Consider the following 17,781-nt stretch of genomic DNA (forward strand, 5'->3'; position numbering starts at 1 on the left):
CTACCAAAATGTTATAAAGCAAACAATGGCCACAACTCAAGTCTTTAGAACAAGTTCAGTGTGACAAAAACATCACAATTCCTTGCTGGGCATGTCAGTAGAATGGGATCCAGCATCAACCTGTACTCTAAAGAAATAAAAGAGGAGAAACAGTTCCACTTCATTACAAAGTCTTTATTGAGCATTTTTACTTACACCGAAAAACATCATCAGTCAGGTGTCTTGATAGAAAACCATACAGGAAAAGAAATTATAATAAAATAATTAACAATTTTAACAAATATTTGTACAAGACTAAATAGGCTAAATGCCTTTAAACAAAAAGCTATGGATGTAAACAAACAAATAATTACATTAAAAAAAAAATCTGTACTTATGACACACCCTACTGAAAGGTTTCGTAAATTCCACATGAACATATCAAGACACTGATAGTGTGTTTTTGTACAAAAAAGATTTATAGTCAAGAATAACTTCTGAAATATAGCAAGAATACTAAAATGATCACAAGAGGGATCCATGCAGTAACTACTGTCATGATTGTCAGGTAGGGATTGTAGAAAATGTGAAATAATATAAACCAGTGTTTTTCAACCCTGCTCCTGGAGGCCCCCTGCCCTGCATGTTTTAGATCTCTCCCTGCTCCATCACTCCTGATGTAGCTCATGAAGGACTTGATAATGAGCTGATCATTTGAATCAGGTGTGACAGAGCAGGGAGAAATCTAAAACATGCAGGGCAGGGGGCCCCCAGGAGCAGGGTTGAAAAACACTGACATAAACAGCTGGATCCAGCATCAAGGAGTTTCATTTGTCCAGCAGCGCAGCTCTCTCATCCAGATGAGACTCCAACTCTAGAAGGGCACTGTTGCGGTATATCAGGAACTGAATAGAGATCTGAAGAATTTATTCAAGGGAATTAAATAAGCTGAAAGTTGAAAACTGGTCACATGGCCCTGGAAAGGAAAGAAATCCCCAATTCCATTTGCAGGCGAAGATAGGAAGATCCACACATAAGGTCATGCTAGTGACATTACCCTGAACCTTTTACACAACTACAAGCCCTATTTCTACAATTTACAGATAAAGAAAAAGTTTGTGAAATCTTAACTGCCTGCAGAAAAATAGCTCCTAAACCTAGTGTGCTCTTAATCCAAATCATATGAAAATCACAAGAATAGATTAGTACAGAGTGCTTTTACAAAGAACACACAAACATTTGTAAATGTACACAACTTCAATGAACACACTGGCCAAACATAAACAGCATATGCTGGAAAAGGTATATGAACCTCTAGAATAATGACTTCTTTCAAAGTGGGTAATTGAAGCCAGGTCTTCCAATCAATGTGATGAGTTTTAGGTGGGTTAAGGCCTGCGATCTGACAACCCAATACCCGAAAAAGAAGAGCTGGTATTAGCTAAACAGGAAACTGACACATCAAACAAGGATGCTATGAGAATTGTCATTTGGTGGACATGCTGGGGAACAACAATCTCCTTCCACAAAATTGCTGCCATATGTTGGTCTATACATAATCTGTGACTTCAATCAGCTAGGGAGCACCATTTGAGTATTTACGTTTATAACTCAGTATGTTAAGTAAACATATAACACATACTATAAGTTTAACAGTTAGTACTTAAATACAACATTGTCAACTAATTCTTTAAACATTATTTGTTTAAAGAATGTGTAATGTGTAAATATTTTTTTATGTATTTGTTACTCTATCACTTGTAATGCATATGTAACAGGTATGTATGGTATTATGTGAGACTGCTGAGCAAAAGAGGGGGGGAAAAGCTATTTAGCTAAAAACAGACTCTGGATAGGTCCAGAACACTGTTTAGCTAGTGCTGCTATCCAGAAAAAAAAGAAGCTAGATGAAGGACGCAAACAATGTTCTTCCCCAACAAATAAAATGATCAAATTACACTGTGATCGCAGGAGATAGACAACCGTTCGGTAAAATATGAAATCGGTTTTAAAATGGTTTCATTTTTGACTCTTAGTGATTAAAGTCTTAAGTGATTAATATAATTTACAACAATAAAAAATATGTCTTGGCATTTTCTGTCAATCAGAGGTGTTTATCCTAAATAAAGTCAAACTTGACACTGACCAGCACGAGACACCACCGGTAAATTAGTGATCGGCATTTTGTCTCAGTTCAGCTCAGCTCACCAAAAAGAGCCGGCTCTTTTGGCTCCCAAATGGCTCTTTAAAAAAATATATGTTTTGTATTTTTTCAAGTCAAACACTTAGTTTGACTATGATTAGTGTTAAAACAATTCTAATTAAATTATTAAATGAAATCATACACAGGTCCAATAGCATCATTCGAATGCTATTGGACCTGTGAACTGCGTGACCGGTTGTCCCATAGAAAGGATAGACGTTTTTGGGAGGCAATTTAGACATTAGGGAGCACTCATTGAAATTGAATGTTTTGCACTGTATGGTCATTTTATGCATATTTTATTAAATGTATGCACAACATGCACTTATTCAGGCCTATTTATCTAAAAGAATAGAATAGACAGCTGATTCATAAACTAATCAGTGAAAATGAGTGTTGGTGAATGAACTTGTTCTTTCCTCCATGATTTTCGATGGTGTGTAATTGGTTGTGGAAACATTTTGCCCAGCTGCTTTAGATAAGTGTCCAACAGCCTGTAAAAATGATGTCCGTGATTGTAGGTGCTATTTACGGTAACAAATGAAAATCAAACATGTTATAAAGACTGATATCGGCCAGCGTGGTTGGCATAGGTACTGTTAAACTAAAGCAACTTTGCCTATTTTGGTCCAAATACACTTTTGTTTTGCTGTTTGGAACATTCCTTGATTACCTACTAGAATTTAGCATGTAATTCAGTGTATTCCTTTATTTTCTGTTAAGTTTAAACAAATGACTAATGATAATTAGACCTCCGATCTCTGTCCGTGATGCTGAAATATGCGTAAAAATAGATACGATGAAAGGTGTTTTCACGGCTCTCTAGAAGTTGAGCAGTGGCCCTGTTTATACAAGGTGTGGCTAAAAACGGAATTACGGTAGTCTGAGCAGACAGAACGAATGTGTGGGCTTGAGCGTTTAGGCCTATATTCATTTTATTTATTTTTCGTTCTTAGAATTAGTTAACTCTACTCAATTATTTTGATTATTCGTATCTTATGAGCCGACTACCCACCACTACTCAGAGATGGAGCTTTAATGGGTGCGAGGCACCCATGGCAGCCAATCACAGGGGCCCCTAAGAGGTTTATCTTGTGGTTGAAAAAAATTATAGCAAGCAGAATAAAATTATACTTATAAACTTGCTACATAATATTTAGTTGACATTGAAGTGATAAACATCTATATTTTTTATGATTCCATAACGCATTTGTATGATGACCAATCTGTGACCTGGAGTGTAACCAGCGTTGCCAGATGAGACAGTTTCACCATTAATTGTGGCGTTTTTAATGACAGTGTTCGGTTTTTATGTGGAGTCTGCGGGTAATTGACCTATATTGTCAGTGAATCCGGCATCCCTGGGTATAATATAATATATATATAATGATAAGTGCCCTTGAGACGCGTCTTTAGTAAAGTTGTTGAGAAGCAGAAGCAAGAGAAAATTTATAGATTTGACCAGACGCGTCGCTAGGATCACAATACATTCGGGGCTTAGCCCACCCGACCCGCCCGGGACAGAATATACAGGGTTTTGAATGTTCACGCGGAAAATGTTGATGTACAGGCTAGCGGCCTACACGTCTACATTGTCAAAATGCGCGATCGGAATTATAGATGATTAGATCAGGGGCTATTTATTATTATAGTTCCATTTGAGATCCACAAAGACAGGAGCAGCATCGCAGCTTACAGCGAATGAGAATTAGTTATGATCCAGGTCCAAAAGCCTAATAATTTGTTGTAGCCTAATAAGATTCTGTTCATTATGGTACTTGAACATTTTTGGGAGAATAGTATTGAATATTTATATTATCTGCCTAAAGTTGATTTCAGTAATTCCATTAAAAAAGTTAAACTTGTATATTATATTCATTCATTACACACAGACTGATATATTTCAAATGTTTATTTCTTTTAATTGTGATGATTTTAACTGACAACTAATGAAAATCCCAAATTCAGTATCTCCCGAATTTACTGAAATAAATTCAGGAAAATAAATAAACGTTTTGATGATATTCTAATTTTATGACCAGCACCTGTATGTGTATGACTCACGGTACATTCACACGGTTCCGGGCATTTCGGAGAGCGGATGCTAGCATCGCCCAGAGTGCATCGCTTGTGGGCGTGCTAGCATCATAACAGCAGTTACGTTGTTTATCCAGATCTGATTATAGTTCGTTAGTTAGCTAAAAAACCAACTAGCTAGAATAAGGTAGGTAGTCAGTTACCGTTGCTAGTCAGTTATTGCATTTAATGGCATATGCAATTTAAGCGAAACCCAACAGCACCAACAATCTCGGTCACCTGCCTCCAAGCTGCATTTTCCCCCGGGTCTCTGTACGAAAATTGTGCAATTCGGTGCTATCGTACAGCTCAAGTTTCACTTTTTCTCATCCACCTTTCGCGGCGGGAATTTGTATAAAGTTGGGAAACATTTTCTTCGCCTCCCACGGATCCCACGCATAGCCGACAAGCCACTCGCTCGCCAGGCTTCCCTACATTAAAATGAATTGAGTCTTCGCCCTATCACGAACAATGTGCAAATACCGTCAGTGTAATCCTTAAACCTGATTTTAACCTTAACCTGGTTAACCTCTTATGGTTAACCCAAACCTTAAGTGTCTAAAAAGATACATTTTGACTCTGTTGTTGTGTTATTTAGTGGAAATCGTACACGCGTTTGGAGAGGCCAAGATGGCAATGTAATAAAAAGGATACCAGTAGATCTAGAGAGAGGGTTCCAAGGCTACCTACAAGCCAGGGCAGGTGGTGGATGATATAGCTGCCCTCACCCTGGCCCCGTTCAGGGTTCTTCAGAAGCACACTCAGGCCATACGTTGTATTACCCAGGATGACCAGGGCAAACAAGAAGTAGGACACACCCTGCGTCGATTTCCTCATGTACTAGAGACAGAAATGTACATTTAGAATGCGGTTTTGCCAATACTTTACAATGATCTGCCCACTCAATATTCCTCAGCAAACCCGCTCCACTCCCTTTTTTTGAACTTACATTAATGTACATCTGTGGCAGTCTGGAGCAGAGGTAGAGCACTGAGGATATGGAGCCAATGGTCAACCCAATAATCTCCTTGGTGCTGAAAGCCTGGACACATTGTTTGCATTTCACTCAGTTAAAGGCAGGCCAATAGCCAGGGCCAAAACAGCAAATCCATTCTATAGGCTGACTGCCCAAATGCAAATCTTCACCTTAACACCGTTCACAGTGGTTGACAGCAATGCCCTTCCTGTAAAACTAGAGATGACCACATCCTGTTGGGACCCTAACCCAGGTAAGGCCACAAGGCTGGTAGAGAAGCCCAGGAAGTAGACCAGACCAATTACATTTAAGACCAACCTGTCTGGGAAGTGGAAAAAAAGGGTTAAGTCATCAATATCAAAAGACTCTACCTCAGCAAAGTTTTACAACTATGGTATGACTTACTATGTCACCGGTTACCCCAGCAGTAAGGAAATGAAAGTGTTTCAGAGTGAGTTTCCGCTTGCGATGCAGCTTTTGTGGCTGGGGACGCACACTTTGAATTTGGACGATGCTGGTAATGCTAATTCCAGAGATGAATAATGGCTTGTTGTGAAAAATGACCCAAATAAGAATCTAGGTCAAATTATACCCTTATTTATCCCCATTTACAGCTTGCCTGCTGAGAGGAGACTAAAACCAAATAAAGACGAGCTCAAGGAGTCATTTTTGATTTACCAACAAGCAGTAGCCTAGATTTGTGGCAAACACTGACATTCTCCGCTGATATGTCAAACAACCCTTTGCAACTGAAACGAAGTGCGTGCCGGTCACCTTGTGACATATCAGAGGAGATGCCGGAGACATACTTTCCCAATGGAAGCCCTAACGAGGATGTGTCAACATGTATGAGGTGTTAACAGCTGTGTAGACTACTTTCGTTAAGCAGTGGAAACATAGATAATGTTTTATCAACAGGTTTAGCTATACCACTACTCAAAATTGCAGAACTAGCTGTATGACGTGAATAACCTTATATGCTTTTTTCAGCTCAATCAGATATTGAAGAAGCATTCAACACAGCATATATGTAGCTATTCTATTATTGTATTCATTGGGGTTCACGTGTGAACCGTAAAGAGCCCCCATGCTGTACAATTATAAATACATTATAGTTACAGCCCTATGGTAGATCCTGCCCAAAATCAGAGGCTTGAACGTAATTTATAAAAGACCCAGACCGTACCTTTAAATAACAGATTCTACATTATCATGTAGAAATACACATACGTAAGATTCACTGAACTGTTAACTGTAAACCAAACCAAACAAAGCTTAATGGCATTTTTATGAGCATTTGAGTGCATTTACTGATTCAGCAGAACATAAAGAAATATGATCAGTCGTGTTTTTGCATTACAGTTTGTGTGACTTCCCCACAAACTTTACGTAATATGCCTAAAGACTTCTGAATATAGTCAATGCGTGGAATGTACTGACCAGTGGCCTTTGATTGTTGACAAAACACATTCATAAGCAGCTAATTTGGGACAGATCAAATACATTATTGGGAAGAAAAAAAAAACTCACTGTTATTCATCCTGTTCTTAGCCACGTAGTAAAAGTACATTCCCAGCATCAATAGGTCAGCCAGGACATAATACACTGCGGTGTACGTCTGTGTGAGAAATAGGGGAAAGAGATTTCAATGAGGTTGTATCCTTGTTGCAGATTAATATCAATACACTTTTTGTTTCACTTAACATTTTATAGACCCATTCTCTCATGCTTAACATACACCATAACTCTTTATATTCTTATTGAAATCTTTTCAACAGTTTTTTCATTTTTTCCTAGGTTACTCTCTATCGTAAACTGTCTAGGGATCAATGTTGTCAAAGGTTTTGGGTTACTGAGCAAACATCAGGACTCTTAAGCAAAAACTTTAAAGCTGTGAAAACTCTGTGCAACTTCCAGAACAGAATTAGTGAAAACTGAGGCTGTACACAACAGAGGCTGTACCCACTGTAAGTTACAGTTTCAGACCGTGGCCAATGGGCGATTAGAAAATATTTTAGGCCTATTAGACAATAAACAAACAGCATTTTCATGTAGAAATAGCTTATTGATTTAAATGATGTAACATACAGGAACTTGTGTTCAGTGTCAATAAAAAGTTTTTACATTAGAGTCTGACATTCATTAATTCATTCACCACCACTAAAATGCATTATAAATGACAATACAAACATTAAATTAAAATCATGTTGACTAGCTTCTGCTTATAGACTTATTTACAGCAAATAACTGAGCCCGTCTTTAAAATACATCACTGCCTATAAATTGGAACAGCATTATCAGCACTTAAAAAATTATGTAAGTAAAATACATCAAACTTTATTTGAAGTTAGGCTATATTTGACTAAACATTCCATGACACAGTAAGGCATTCTTGGCAGAATAAACTGGTGTGGTTCAAAAAAGTATTAATAGTTTGCTAGGAAGTCAAATAAAAATATATCAAATGAACTTGTTAAGAAAACATCTTAAGTCTTAAGGACCTGTATTTTGTTTTCCTAGTTTCCTAGAGGCCATGGTTCTCAGCAGGAAACCGATGGAGTGCCTTCTCCGGGTAGGGAATGAGGGCGTTACCCCAAGTAAAGGAGTTCAAGTATTTCGGGGTCTTGATCGCGAGTGAGGGGACAAGGGAGCAGGAGATTGGCCGGAGAATCAGAGCAGCGGGGCCGGTATTGCATTCGCTTTACCGCACCGTTGTGACGAAAAGAGAGCTGAGCCAGAAGGCAAAGCTCTCGATATACTGGTCAATTTTCCTTCCTACCCTCATCTATGGTCATGAAGGCTGTGTCATGACCGAAAGAACAAGATCGCAAGTACAAGCGGCTGAAATGGGTTTTCTCAGAAGGGTGGCTGGCTTCTACCTTAGGGATAGGGTGAGAAGCTCAGTCATCTGTGAGGAACTTGGAGTAGAGCCGCTGCTCCTTTGCGTCGAAAGGAGCCAGTTGAGGTGGTTCGGGCATCTGGTAAGGATGCCCCCAGGACGTCTCCCTAGGGAGGTGTTCCAGGCACGTCCAGCTGGGAGGAGACCTCGGGGTAAGCCCAGGACCAGGTGGAGAGATTATATTTCGACACTGGCCGGGGAACGCGTCAGGATCCCCTAGTCAGAGCTGGCAAATGTGGCTCGGGAAAGGGAAGTTTGGGGTCCCCTGCTGGAGGTGCTGCCCCCGCAACCCGATATGGATAAGTGGATGAAGATGAGATGAGTGTTTTCCTAGTAAAATCCATCTTGTCTCTCCCCATGGGGAGAACTACAGGTCAGTAGAACCACAACAACGTGGATGTCTTGCTCACATACTGATTCTCTACAAACACCCTTGCACCAGTGAGAGTCCACTTTGAAGTAAGGAGGAATATTCTTAGCTAAATATGGGATCAATTCAGTTTTAATTATGAAAACAAATTAAAACTGATAAAAGCATTGTTCAGTTTTATTAAGATAAGTGTGTGGCCTAATAAAAATCTATCCTTACAGAAGGGAACAGATTTTAACCAAGGAACCAAAAGGACATAATCCATGCACAAATGTGGTAGTATAAATTAAGCTTCATAAACATGATCAGCTTCATAAACATGATCACAGACCAATGTACCCATTGTACCCAGACATGTATTCCCCAATTATTATTCTTTTTTGAGGATGAGGGCTTTTAAAAGATTAGTGGTTTTTTTTATATCAAAAACAAATAGAAAAGGAATGTCCTGGTACTATGTATGTCAGCAGTTCTAAGTTACCAAGGATATGCCTACCACACATTTTTAAAATGCAGAGTTATTATTTTATCAGAATAACTTGATTAATTGCCAGAATGACTGACTTATTTAATTACTAAAATACTAAATAATGATTTAGGGCTGTTGTTAATAAGTGACTTCAACCCGATAAAGCATCTTTGAATGTGCATGAATATAGCATGAACCTACCATTGTCAAATCAGAAACAATTGTATAACGTCATTGTGTCAATCTGGACAAGCATGCGCAACGTTTTCCGACCTTTTAAAATCCATGCCTGGAGAATTCAGTCTGGACTGTTCTGGACAAAAAGGGGGGTCCTGCCTGGTACTTAGTGGATGTACCTGATTAACTGGCAACTGATGATAACCAAAATTGTAATTGACAAAATCACAATCACAGAGTCCAGGGTTCTAAAGGTTAATATTGAACAAGAAAGTTGTCACTTACCTGTAGTGGCAGTTGGTCAGCTAAGAATGAGCCTACAAGATTGCATGAATCACCCCCCAGCCACAGCAGCAGAAACCAGATGGACAACGCTCTATCCATATTCCCACTTTTACAAGAACTGTAGTACTGCCTGCATTCATGAGAAAAAATGGGAAGTTGAAGTTGGTGTCAACAATGAATTATAAATGGGCTAATGAATTCCAAATCAAGACTTACGGTATAGAAGAAACCATAAAGCACACTATGGATAGAAGACCCACAGCGACGCTGGCAACGTCCCTGGAGTCCTGGGCACATTCCCCAAGGCCTTCCCAAATCCATACGGATCCATTGGGACACACAGAGCTGAAGTTCCCATCAATGCTCCATCCAAAGGACCCCCGCGTTAGGACACCATCATCAGACTTCATATTCAGGGTCATGCTAGTTTGAGAAAAGGGTTTCAAAATGATACCTGCTATACATACTCTAAACTGCAGGTAGCTAGACAGTCAGTAGACTAACAGTAACAACCTTAGCAGATTGTGTGCGTATTTCTGTAGACAAAATTTTTACAGCTCATCTTAAATGTTTTGGAATTAAGAGTGTCCTAGGTCGTTCGTTACAACTCTAGTGTTTAAGACGGACACAAAGACGACGGTAGCAAGCCGGCTGCTTTTTTTAAAGCTAACATTTAGCTCTGCTTCATAGTTACGACCGTCAAAAATGTTGTACGTATTGATCTTACCTGATTCACCGCCGTTGTGACATACAGGGAGAAAACCTAGCGGTGGCCTTTGTGAGGTCTGTTCGCTGACCGGCTTGAAAAGGGAGAAAAACATAGAGTTCAGTAACATGTAAACAATGTTGTTGTTCCGAGTGAAACGGTTTGAATAAGCTATCCATCGTCAGAAAAGGCGGAGCTAGACGGTATGTGTCAATTTCAAGTTTCCAAGTCGCATCATACAATAACCTCAAATTCGTTTGTACAATAAATGTTTATAATGTACGTTGCACCTTGAAATAAATTGCTTGACATAAATTAATATGCTCCTCAGTGTCTATTAATTCACTTGTTCGCTGACATATCGTTTGCTGGTCTATCGATTTGCCCTGTAATTCAGTCATTCGTTTTCAGCCAACCTCCAATCACCGCCCCACAGTCTCCAAAAGATCTAAACGCTTTGTGTTTTCCCATAAAGCTGTGAAAATGAAGACCGTATCATTTAGTTTATATAGATCGGAGTTAAATTGCGGCCGCAAACGTTCATTTTCCAGCTATTCTAGATCACTGTGAACACTGACATGTACAAAAACAGGACAGTCGGCCACCTCACAAAAAATCTCTCTAAAATATTCCGACGAAAACAAACATTTAATTATTCGTGTGAAATTGTTTCCTGTCAAACAGTATGGTAGCCTTACCACCTTGGAAAAAAGCTCGATCTTCATGGACTTCGCATGCCTCCTGCTCGTGGGAGTCTTCTTTTACCTGTCAGCTGATCTTGCTCACCTGACTGACAACTCAGCAGAAAACTACACTGATTAAAAAAGAAACTAGCCACAGTAAGCTGATCTAGTCCTATCTGAAGTTAGCCACAATGGGGATTAGCCAGCCGCAATACTGGAATTTTTGTTTCTACTTCAAAATAAAAGTATAGCAAATATGATTGGAAACTTTAAAGTGCCTTATAGGTTAATTCGTTATTTATTTTTGCTGGATATAATAATCTACTTCCCTTACATCGTGGCTAAATCTGCCAAATTGACGTATGTCAAAAGCTTGCACTTAATTGCATACCAATGGTTTAAAATTTGTATTGTAGCCCTCAGGAATTTTTGCTTGTTTAGGTGAGATAGTACTTCTGTCTGCTTGCATGATGACAATAAACTCATACAGTGATTACATAAAATAATTAAAAAATAAAAGACTGAATGGGGCTTCAAACCTGTGGTTTTCCACTACCAGCCTGGGGACCCTGCTGGTTAACACTCCCAATATGATACTGATTAAGAACTTATTTACGGACTTTATTTATTTAGGGCTTATTTACATTACGAGAGAAAGAAAAAACCTAGATAGACTTCATGCTTTTTTACATAACAGTATATTTTCTGAGACATATCAAAGAAGATTTGAGATTATTTTTTTGTGGAAACTTAAAATATTGATATTATCTCGAGTTGCCACCTTTCCAAGGTAGCGTGCACTGCATTTTCGATCCAGCCATGCGCACATACTGCAAACTACCATAAGTATATCTAGTGTTTTATTCTCTCCTAATGTAAAAATACTTTTGTTTGCATAATCATTTACATAGTGTTTGAATTTATACTGACATGTTCGACAAGTATGAAGGAGTGTGGGCATCATTTGCAAACCTCAATCGAAAATGTGGCGCATGCTTGGAAGGTGGTGTTTTGAACTATTGTTCATGTAGTATCTCGAGTCTTCTTTGGTAAGTCTCGGAAAATTGACCAAAATGTAAACAAGCCCCTAGGACAGCAAGTAAAAGCCCTTAAGGCAGCAACAAAGATAGTCAATTTGGTTTTTATTTTAAGTCTGGAGTTGTTACTGTAAAATGTAAATAATTAATTCTGAAACTTATTGCAAATGTGGTATTGCATTTTGAAAATAATTTCTTCAGTCCACCCAGTTTGCTTTGGTAGACTTGCGTTATTTTCTTTGAACAGTCCAATGGTACATTTTTCCAAGCTTCTTGTAGAATTTTCCATAACTTGTCTTTTGATTTGGCTGCTTTTTGTTCTTTTGTTCAACAATTATGTTGAGGTTAGAGTTCTGAGGTGGTCAATCTAACATTGTTCCATCAGCAGACGTCACTCCAATAAGTGTTAATCTTTGCAAAGTGTTTGTGGTCATTATACTGCTAAAAGGTGTTCTTTGACCAACTGTATCTCAACTGAAGGTTAGATTTATCAAATTTTTTGTACGATCAAGCTGATAAACATCTTAAGGGGACCAATAATTCTGGAGGATACTGTATTTGTGTGGTAATATGGAAATGCATATCTTTGGAATTTTTGTTCAAATAGCCACAGGGTTTTTTGTTCTAATGTTCAGAAATGTTAGGCAGACATAATATAGGCTAAATCTCAACCAAATCATGCAAAAAAAATATGTAAGAAAACAGGGAAAGAGCAAGCAACACCTAGCTACTTACAGAGCAAATAGGCAAACATGCACAAAACATTATACGCACATGCACAGAAGCTTCCAAATCTATAATACCAGAGATACTTTTTTTTTTTTTTTTAAATAACATGCCAGTAAATAGCTCCAGAGTGTCAACTATTAAACAGCATTATTATTTTTTCAGAAATATAGTAATGCCTTGCAACATTGATATAAAAACTATTTACAGGAAATATTTGAAGAACATTTTATTTGTTGATGAAAGACCAAACAAGCTACTGTTTTTTTCCTTATTTGGTTTTTCTTATTTACAGCCGGTAAAATATTTCAACAAACACCCAATACAAATACTTTGTAGGTAATTAATGTCAAACTTTATAGTACATCAAGATTAGGGAAAATGAGAGTTTCAGATGTTTTATAAAGCATGTTTCATAATAGATTTACAAACATTATCATAAATGATAATCAAAAAAGATGCATTATTAATTTAACTACTGAAAACAAATCAAACTTTAAAATCTGTACAAGCATTTTCTTCAACATCCATAAATTGCCACAGAGGAGAAAATGGACAAGGGGAAATTCCATTACGTCTTCAAAAACTCCAGTTTGCTGCATACACAGAGTGATTTCATTTATATTTTACAATAACTCTAAAGAGGCAAAGGATGAAATAAACATGACCTGTACATTTGTACAATAGGTCCTGCATTTGACGTAGGTTGTCTTAAAAAAAAAGGAAAAAGCGTGAGAGATGGGGAAGACAAAATCCTTTCACTTTCACAAACTTTTCTTTTCATCTTTTTTACAATGATTCTCACTTGATGTGCATTGTCTTTTCATCAATTTTTAACCGCTTGCGTTTAGGCTGCACAAACTCATCTTCTGAGTCTTCTGTGAGATCTGCCTCCTCACCCTCTGCAGCTGGGGCCTCTGGATCCTCTGGTACTTCGGGAAAACTCTCCCCTGGGTACATTTCCAGCAGCCTCTCCTCAAAGTATAAACTTACAGCTTTTCCCGCCTCCGCCACCTCCGAGTCCGCCTGCCAGAATTGAGGGAGGGGGGGGAGGGGGGGGGCACCATTGAAAAGGGAGGATGGGTAAGGAATGGGAAGAGAGGGGGAGGAACATGTTAGAGTGGGTTAACATTCCTAGTGGCAGGGTGGCCAGCCGAACCTTTCCCCTCCATGTGTATTAGAAACAGCTTACCTGCACATTACTCTGTTTCTCCTCATCATATACCTGGATTATTCGAGACATCTAAAAGGGGCGATAACAGTACAATAAAAGACAAAAAAGCAGAAGGGAGGGGGGGTTTCACAGCACAAACAGGTTAGGTAACAACCCTGTGTACTGTCACTACCCAACGTCTTTGGGTCTAGGTAAATTACACCCCTTAGTAAATTGGTGCACAAATGTGGTTTGCGTCATTGTCATCAACTTTTGTTTTATTTACTGTCTCACCTTACGGAGCTTCCAGACTGTGGGGAGATTTTTCCATTACATTTCTAAGCTTGCCTAGTTTACTTTTTACATAGGGTCTGTTTAGTTGGCTGCTTCTGACTGCTGGAGTATTCTAAATAGCAGTCATGGCCTTGCTGTGAGTCCTGGTGTTTTTCGCATTCCACTCCCTGCCCAATCGGTAATCTTTACTAGCTTAGATGCTGACAGTCCTTTCAGCAACAACTGGTAAATCACTTTTGAACTTGTAACATGTACCATATGCCAGTTTGGGATATCCAAAAATGTTTACTTCCAAAACCAGTGATGGAGATTAGTCTTTTGTAATAAACAAGTCCAAGTATTTGAGTAAGTATCATAGAAATGCTGTATTATACACACTAAGATCCAGTACTTGTGAGGAACAGGAAAGGACAAAACATAAGAGATTGAATTTGCTGTAATATAGACGATACAAAACCTAGTTTTTTATGTAATCTCTGAAACAAGTTATCAAGTTCTTTAGAACGACAAATCAAACCACCCAACTAACACACTTAATAATAGAAAACACTTCATGGATCTGCATAAAATGAATGTCTTATGCTAGGAGGAAATACCTACTACTTACAAAATGAATTCCCAGAATTGGTAATTAGATGAGTGGCCGTACAAATATTCAGTTTGGAAAAACAGCAATTAGTTTTGCAACACCAAACAGTCTAGTGTGAGTACACAGAAACTGCTCTTAGTCATCCAATGTTAATCCATGCAAAAACATATAACTAAAGAGTCAACCTTCTGAGTGTGCAGTCCATCTGACCACATACATCAAACCTCTTGACCCCCCCCCCCACCGCCCCGATGTCTCAAATTGGTAGCCCAGAACTAGTGCGCCTGATTCAAGCAGTTAAGGGCTTCATGACTGCTTCATGAGGGCTTCATGAAAGTTGTGCTAACTCTGAAATACATGTAATACTGGTAGCAGCTGTGGGTCCCGAGGGGAGATTTAACAACCACAGGCATACCAATATTGTGGACATGTTCTCCCATGCATCTTTTTAACTGTCACTCAGCACCAAACCCTTCTGCCTGGAAGTCATGCCTACTCACCTCGTTGTACTTGGCACAGTTGCTGAAAACCAGGCGCACATCTGAGACAAACTCCTTGGGGCTCTGGTAGTGCTGGGTGTGCTTCAACTGCAGCTTCTGTTTAACCAGGGTTAAGTCCATGGGTTTCTTGATGATCTTGTAATAATTAGGGATCTGGTAAGAGGAATGCTCTGGTTAGAGATTTTTTTTCTTCTCCTTTTCTCTTCAGCATGTTGCATGTTGTAATCATTTTTGTAGTCTTCAATCTTTTGTATTAATGCTAAGTTCTTCTTTTTCTGTGTATTTGGAATGCCAACATTAAAATACATCATCCTGCCAAAACATTTACATTACATTTTAGTAATTTAGTAGACACTCCTATGCATAATTTTTTTTAGATAGCTAGGTGGAACAACCAATACAAGGATTTTATTGAAAGCATGGGTTTTCAAAATGTATCAATTAAAAAACTATGTTTACATGTACGACATCACTAGACCTCCTCTAGCCCCACAAAACAGACCTCTGGCCAACAATCTCATCAAATAAACAGCCTAGACGACAAGGCATATACCAGCAGCCATGCCCACAGGCACCACTGCCCAGGCTGTGCCAGCATCACCCTGTTCTCTAATAGTGTCACTTTGACACACGATCAGCTCCCCTCTAACCATGGGGGCAAGCGATCCCTAAAATTTCCTGGTTGCTAAATCCGACACAGATCACCCAATATCTGCTTAAGGGAGAACACAAACAAACAATAGCGTATTAAACAAACAAACAATAGCGTATTAATATATATATATATATACTCTCTTTTTTTTATGTTACAAAACAATTTTTGCAACTTTTGAAAGCTGATTGACCTTACGCGAATAGTGCTGTTACGGGTTGCAGAATAAGTTGCAGCCTGATTATTCCTGCGGCCACTGCCAACACCTCATCTGAGTGTCAGTGTCCTTGTCCAACTCATTATGCAGCTGACTTGGATTTTGTTTAGTGACTCTGGTCACAGCCCACTTGCAGTTTTTTGACCTGCTTGTCTTCTGATTATGCAAAAACAATAACGTGGCCCAAAAGGGTCTTTTGATCTTCACCTGGCACAGCCAGAAGAGGATTGGTCACCCCTCAGGGTCTCGTTCCTCTATAGATTTCTTGCCAGGAGTTTTTTCTACCCACTGTACATTAAACTCATAAAGCTTGCTCTTTGGGTTTTCAGGCAGGGTACAACTGCTGAAGCAAATAGGGCTTTATAAAAAAAAATATTGATTGATTGTCAGCAACATTCCACAAGGAGGGAGTAAATTATGTGCATCTCCTTCAAGTCACTGAATTATCGTACAGAAGAGCCTGTCCCTGAAAAGAGCATGTAACAATAGACAGCATGGCAAATGTGCATCACAAAAAAGTAATGAGACACAAAGACAAATCTGCAGTATCAAAAGGTACAGTTCACTATATACTGTGATTTCACTGCTGCGCATATACAACAAGACTGTGCTTAGCTTCTTCAGCAGCTGTTCTTATGACTTGCTGACCTCTTCAAATACAGAAGGTAATTATTATTTGTAGCCTTTGTTCTCTCAAGTTGTAGCCTAACATTGTACAACAATGAAAGAGAACTGAAAATAGAATAGACAGGGAAATACAAGTTGAGTGATGAGCTGCTTGGTCATGCAAGCGGACAGTGATCCACAACACATAAGCACTGCTATTAGCTGAAAAACAGCAAGTTGTAGGTTTTGAAATGGATTCCCATATCCAGACATAAACCAAATTGATATTTTACTTCAGGACTTCAAAATCAGTTCATGCTCAGAAACCCACAAATAGTGCCAAGTTAAAGTAGATCTGCATGGAAGATTGGATCAAACATCAGCCACAGCAATGTGAAAGACTGATCAACCACTAGAGGAAGCGTTCGGTTGCAGTCATTGCAGCCGAAGGGGGCAGAATCAGAGTATAAGAAGTAAATTGCCTTTTTAGAAGCAAAGGGTGTCCATAACATGGTACACCAAATAAATTATATATATACACAATTATTTTGTCATTTATTCATCCAGGTTTTCATGGTATTTTACTAGGTACTTGGAGGTTTTGATCATATTTAGTGTAAACAAATCATAAAGAAGACAATTACTCCTTAAGGCACTGTAAAGCCCTTTTTACATGTGCAATTATCAGAAAGCGCATTATCAAAACAAAGGAAAGGCAGAACAACAACACGGTCGCCAGAAAAATTCACAAAAACAAAAAAAGGAAATTAAAAGTATGTGCCATCGAGGTTAGATCAAATACAAGTGACATTGCCTTTCACATGCTTGTGATACTTACAGAGGGAGGAACAGGCTCTTGAAACCCTTCACTAAGGTCATGGCAGAAAACATACAGCAGGAGGCGCTCACACCTCTGTTGAGAGAAAGGAAGGGGTATGGGGGAAGAGGGGGATAGCAAGGGAGGTGAGAGGAAAAGGTGGTGGTTATGCAGAAGAACATACCACAAGTGTTTATTATTACTCAGCTAGGAAAGAGTGAAAGGGTGATAAGGCATCTGTCCTAGCACACACTAAATAAAAATGACAAGAGCATCAGGCTCCATGAGCTCACTAAACACAAGTCCATAATTGACATGCTTCTTCCTAAGATAGCGGTACACAATGTATTAACACTGATTCCCTCCT

At 38.9% G+C, this 17,781-nt stretch overlaps 2 protein-coding genes across 11 annotated transcripts in view; both read right to left on the reverse strand.

The window, feature by feature from the left end:
- Positions 1-165: 165 nt before the first annotated feature.
- slc66a1 (solute carrier family 66 member 1) lies at positions 166-11,015 on the reverse strand. Of its 5 annotated transcripts, none has more exon segments than NM_001310953.1 (9): positions 166-595; positions 853-896; positions 4,913-5,098; positions 5,208-5,300; positions 5,405-5,556; positions 6,765-6,852; positions 9,435-9,564; positions 9,651-9,857; positions 10,162-10,186. In NM_001310953.1, coding segments are annotated over 8 exon segments (951 nt in total). In that variant the 5' UTR covers position 9,857; positions 10,162-10,186; the 3' UTR covers positions 166-543.
- Positions 11,016-13,307: 2,292 nt separating this feature from the next.
- trim33 (tripartite motif containing 33) overlaps positions 13,308-17,781 on the reverse strand; it is a 33,710-nt gene continuing 29,236 nt past the window's right edge. For 4 of the 6 annotated variants that reach the window (XM_010898770.4, XM_010898771.4, XM_010898774.4 and 1 more), the window contains 4 exons: positions 17,436-17,510; positions 15,123-15,275; positions 13,779-13,829; positions 13,308-13,612 (listed from right to left, as the gene is read on the reverse strand). In XM_010898770.4, the coding sequence (XP_010897072.1) occupies positions 13,388-13,612; positions 13,779-13,829; positions 15,123-15,275; positions 17,436-17,510 (504 nt within the window). In that variant the 3' untranslated portion in view covers positions 13,308-13,387. The remainder of the gene's footprint in view (positions 13,613-13,778; positions 13,830-15,122; positions 15,276-17,435; positions 17,511-17,781) is intronic. The other 2 variants (XM_010898772.4, XM_010898776.4) reach the window with 1 other exon arrangement.

This window comes from Esox lucius, chromosome 12 (assembly GCF_011004845.1).
Source record: "Esox lucius isolate fEsoLuc1 chromosome 12, fEsoLuc1.pri, whole genome shotgun sequence".
In the NCBI taxonomy this organism is placed as follows: domain Eukaryota; kingdom Metazoa; phylum Chordata; class Actinopteri; order Esociformes; family Esocidae; genus Esox; species Esox lucius.

What these genes read in the sequence shown, in the direction of transcription:
- slc66a1 (XM_010898768.3), bottom strand. Translation starts at nt 9,856, where the DNA reads ATGACCCTGAATATGAAGTCTGATGATGGTGTCCTAACGCGGGGGTCC. An exon ending in CCACTGTGAACGGTGTTAAG is followed by an intron (nt 5,301 to 5,404) that starts GTGAAGATTTGC and finishes CAATGTGTCCAG; the next exon opens with GCTTTCAGCACCAAGGAGAT. An exon ending in CCCTCTCTCTAGATCTACTG is followed by an intron (nt 897 to 4,912) that starts GTATCCTTTTTA and finishes TAAATTCTTCAG; the next exon opens with ATCTCTATTCAGTTCCTGAT.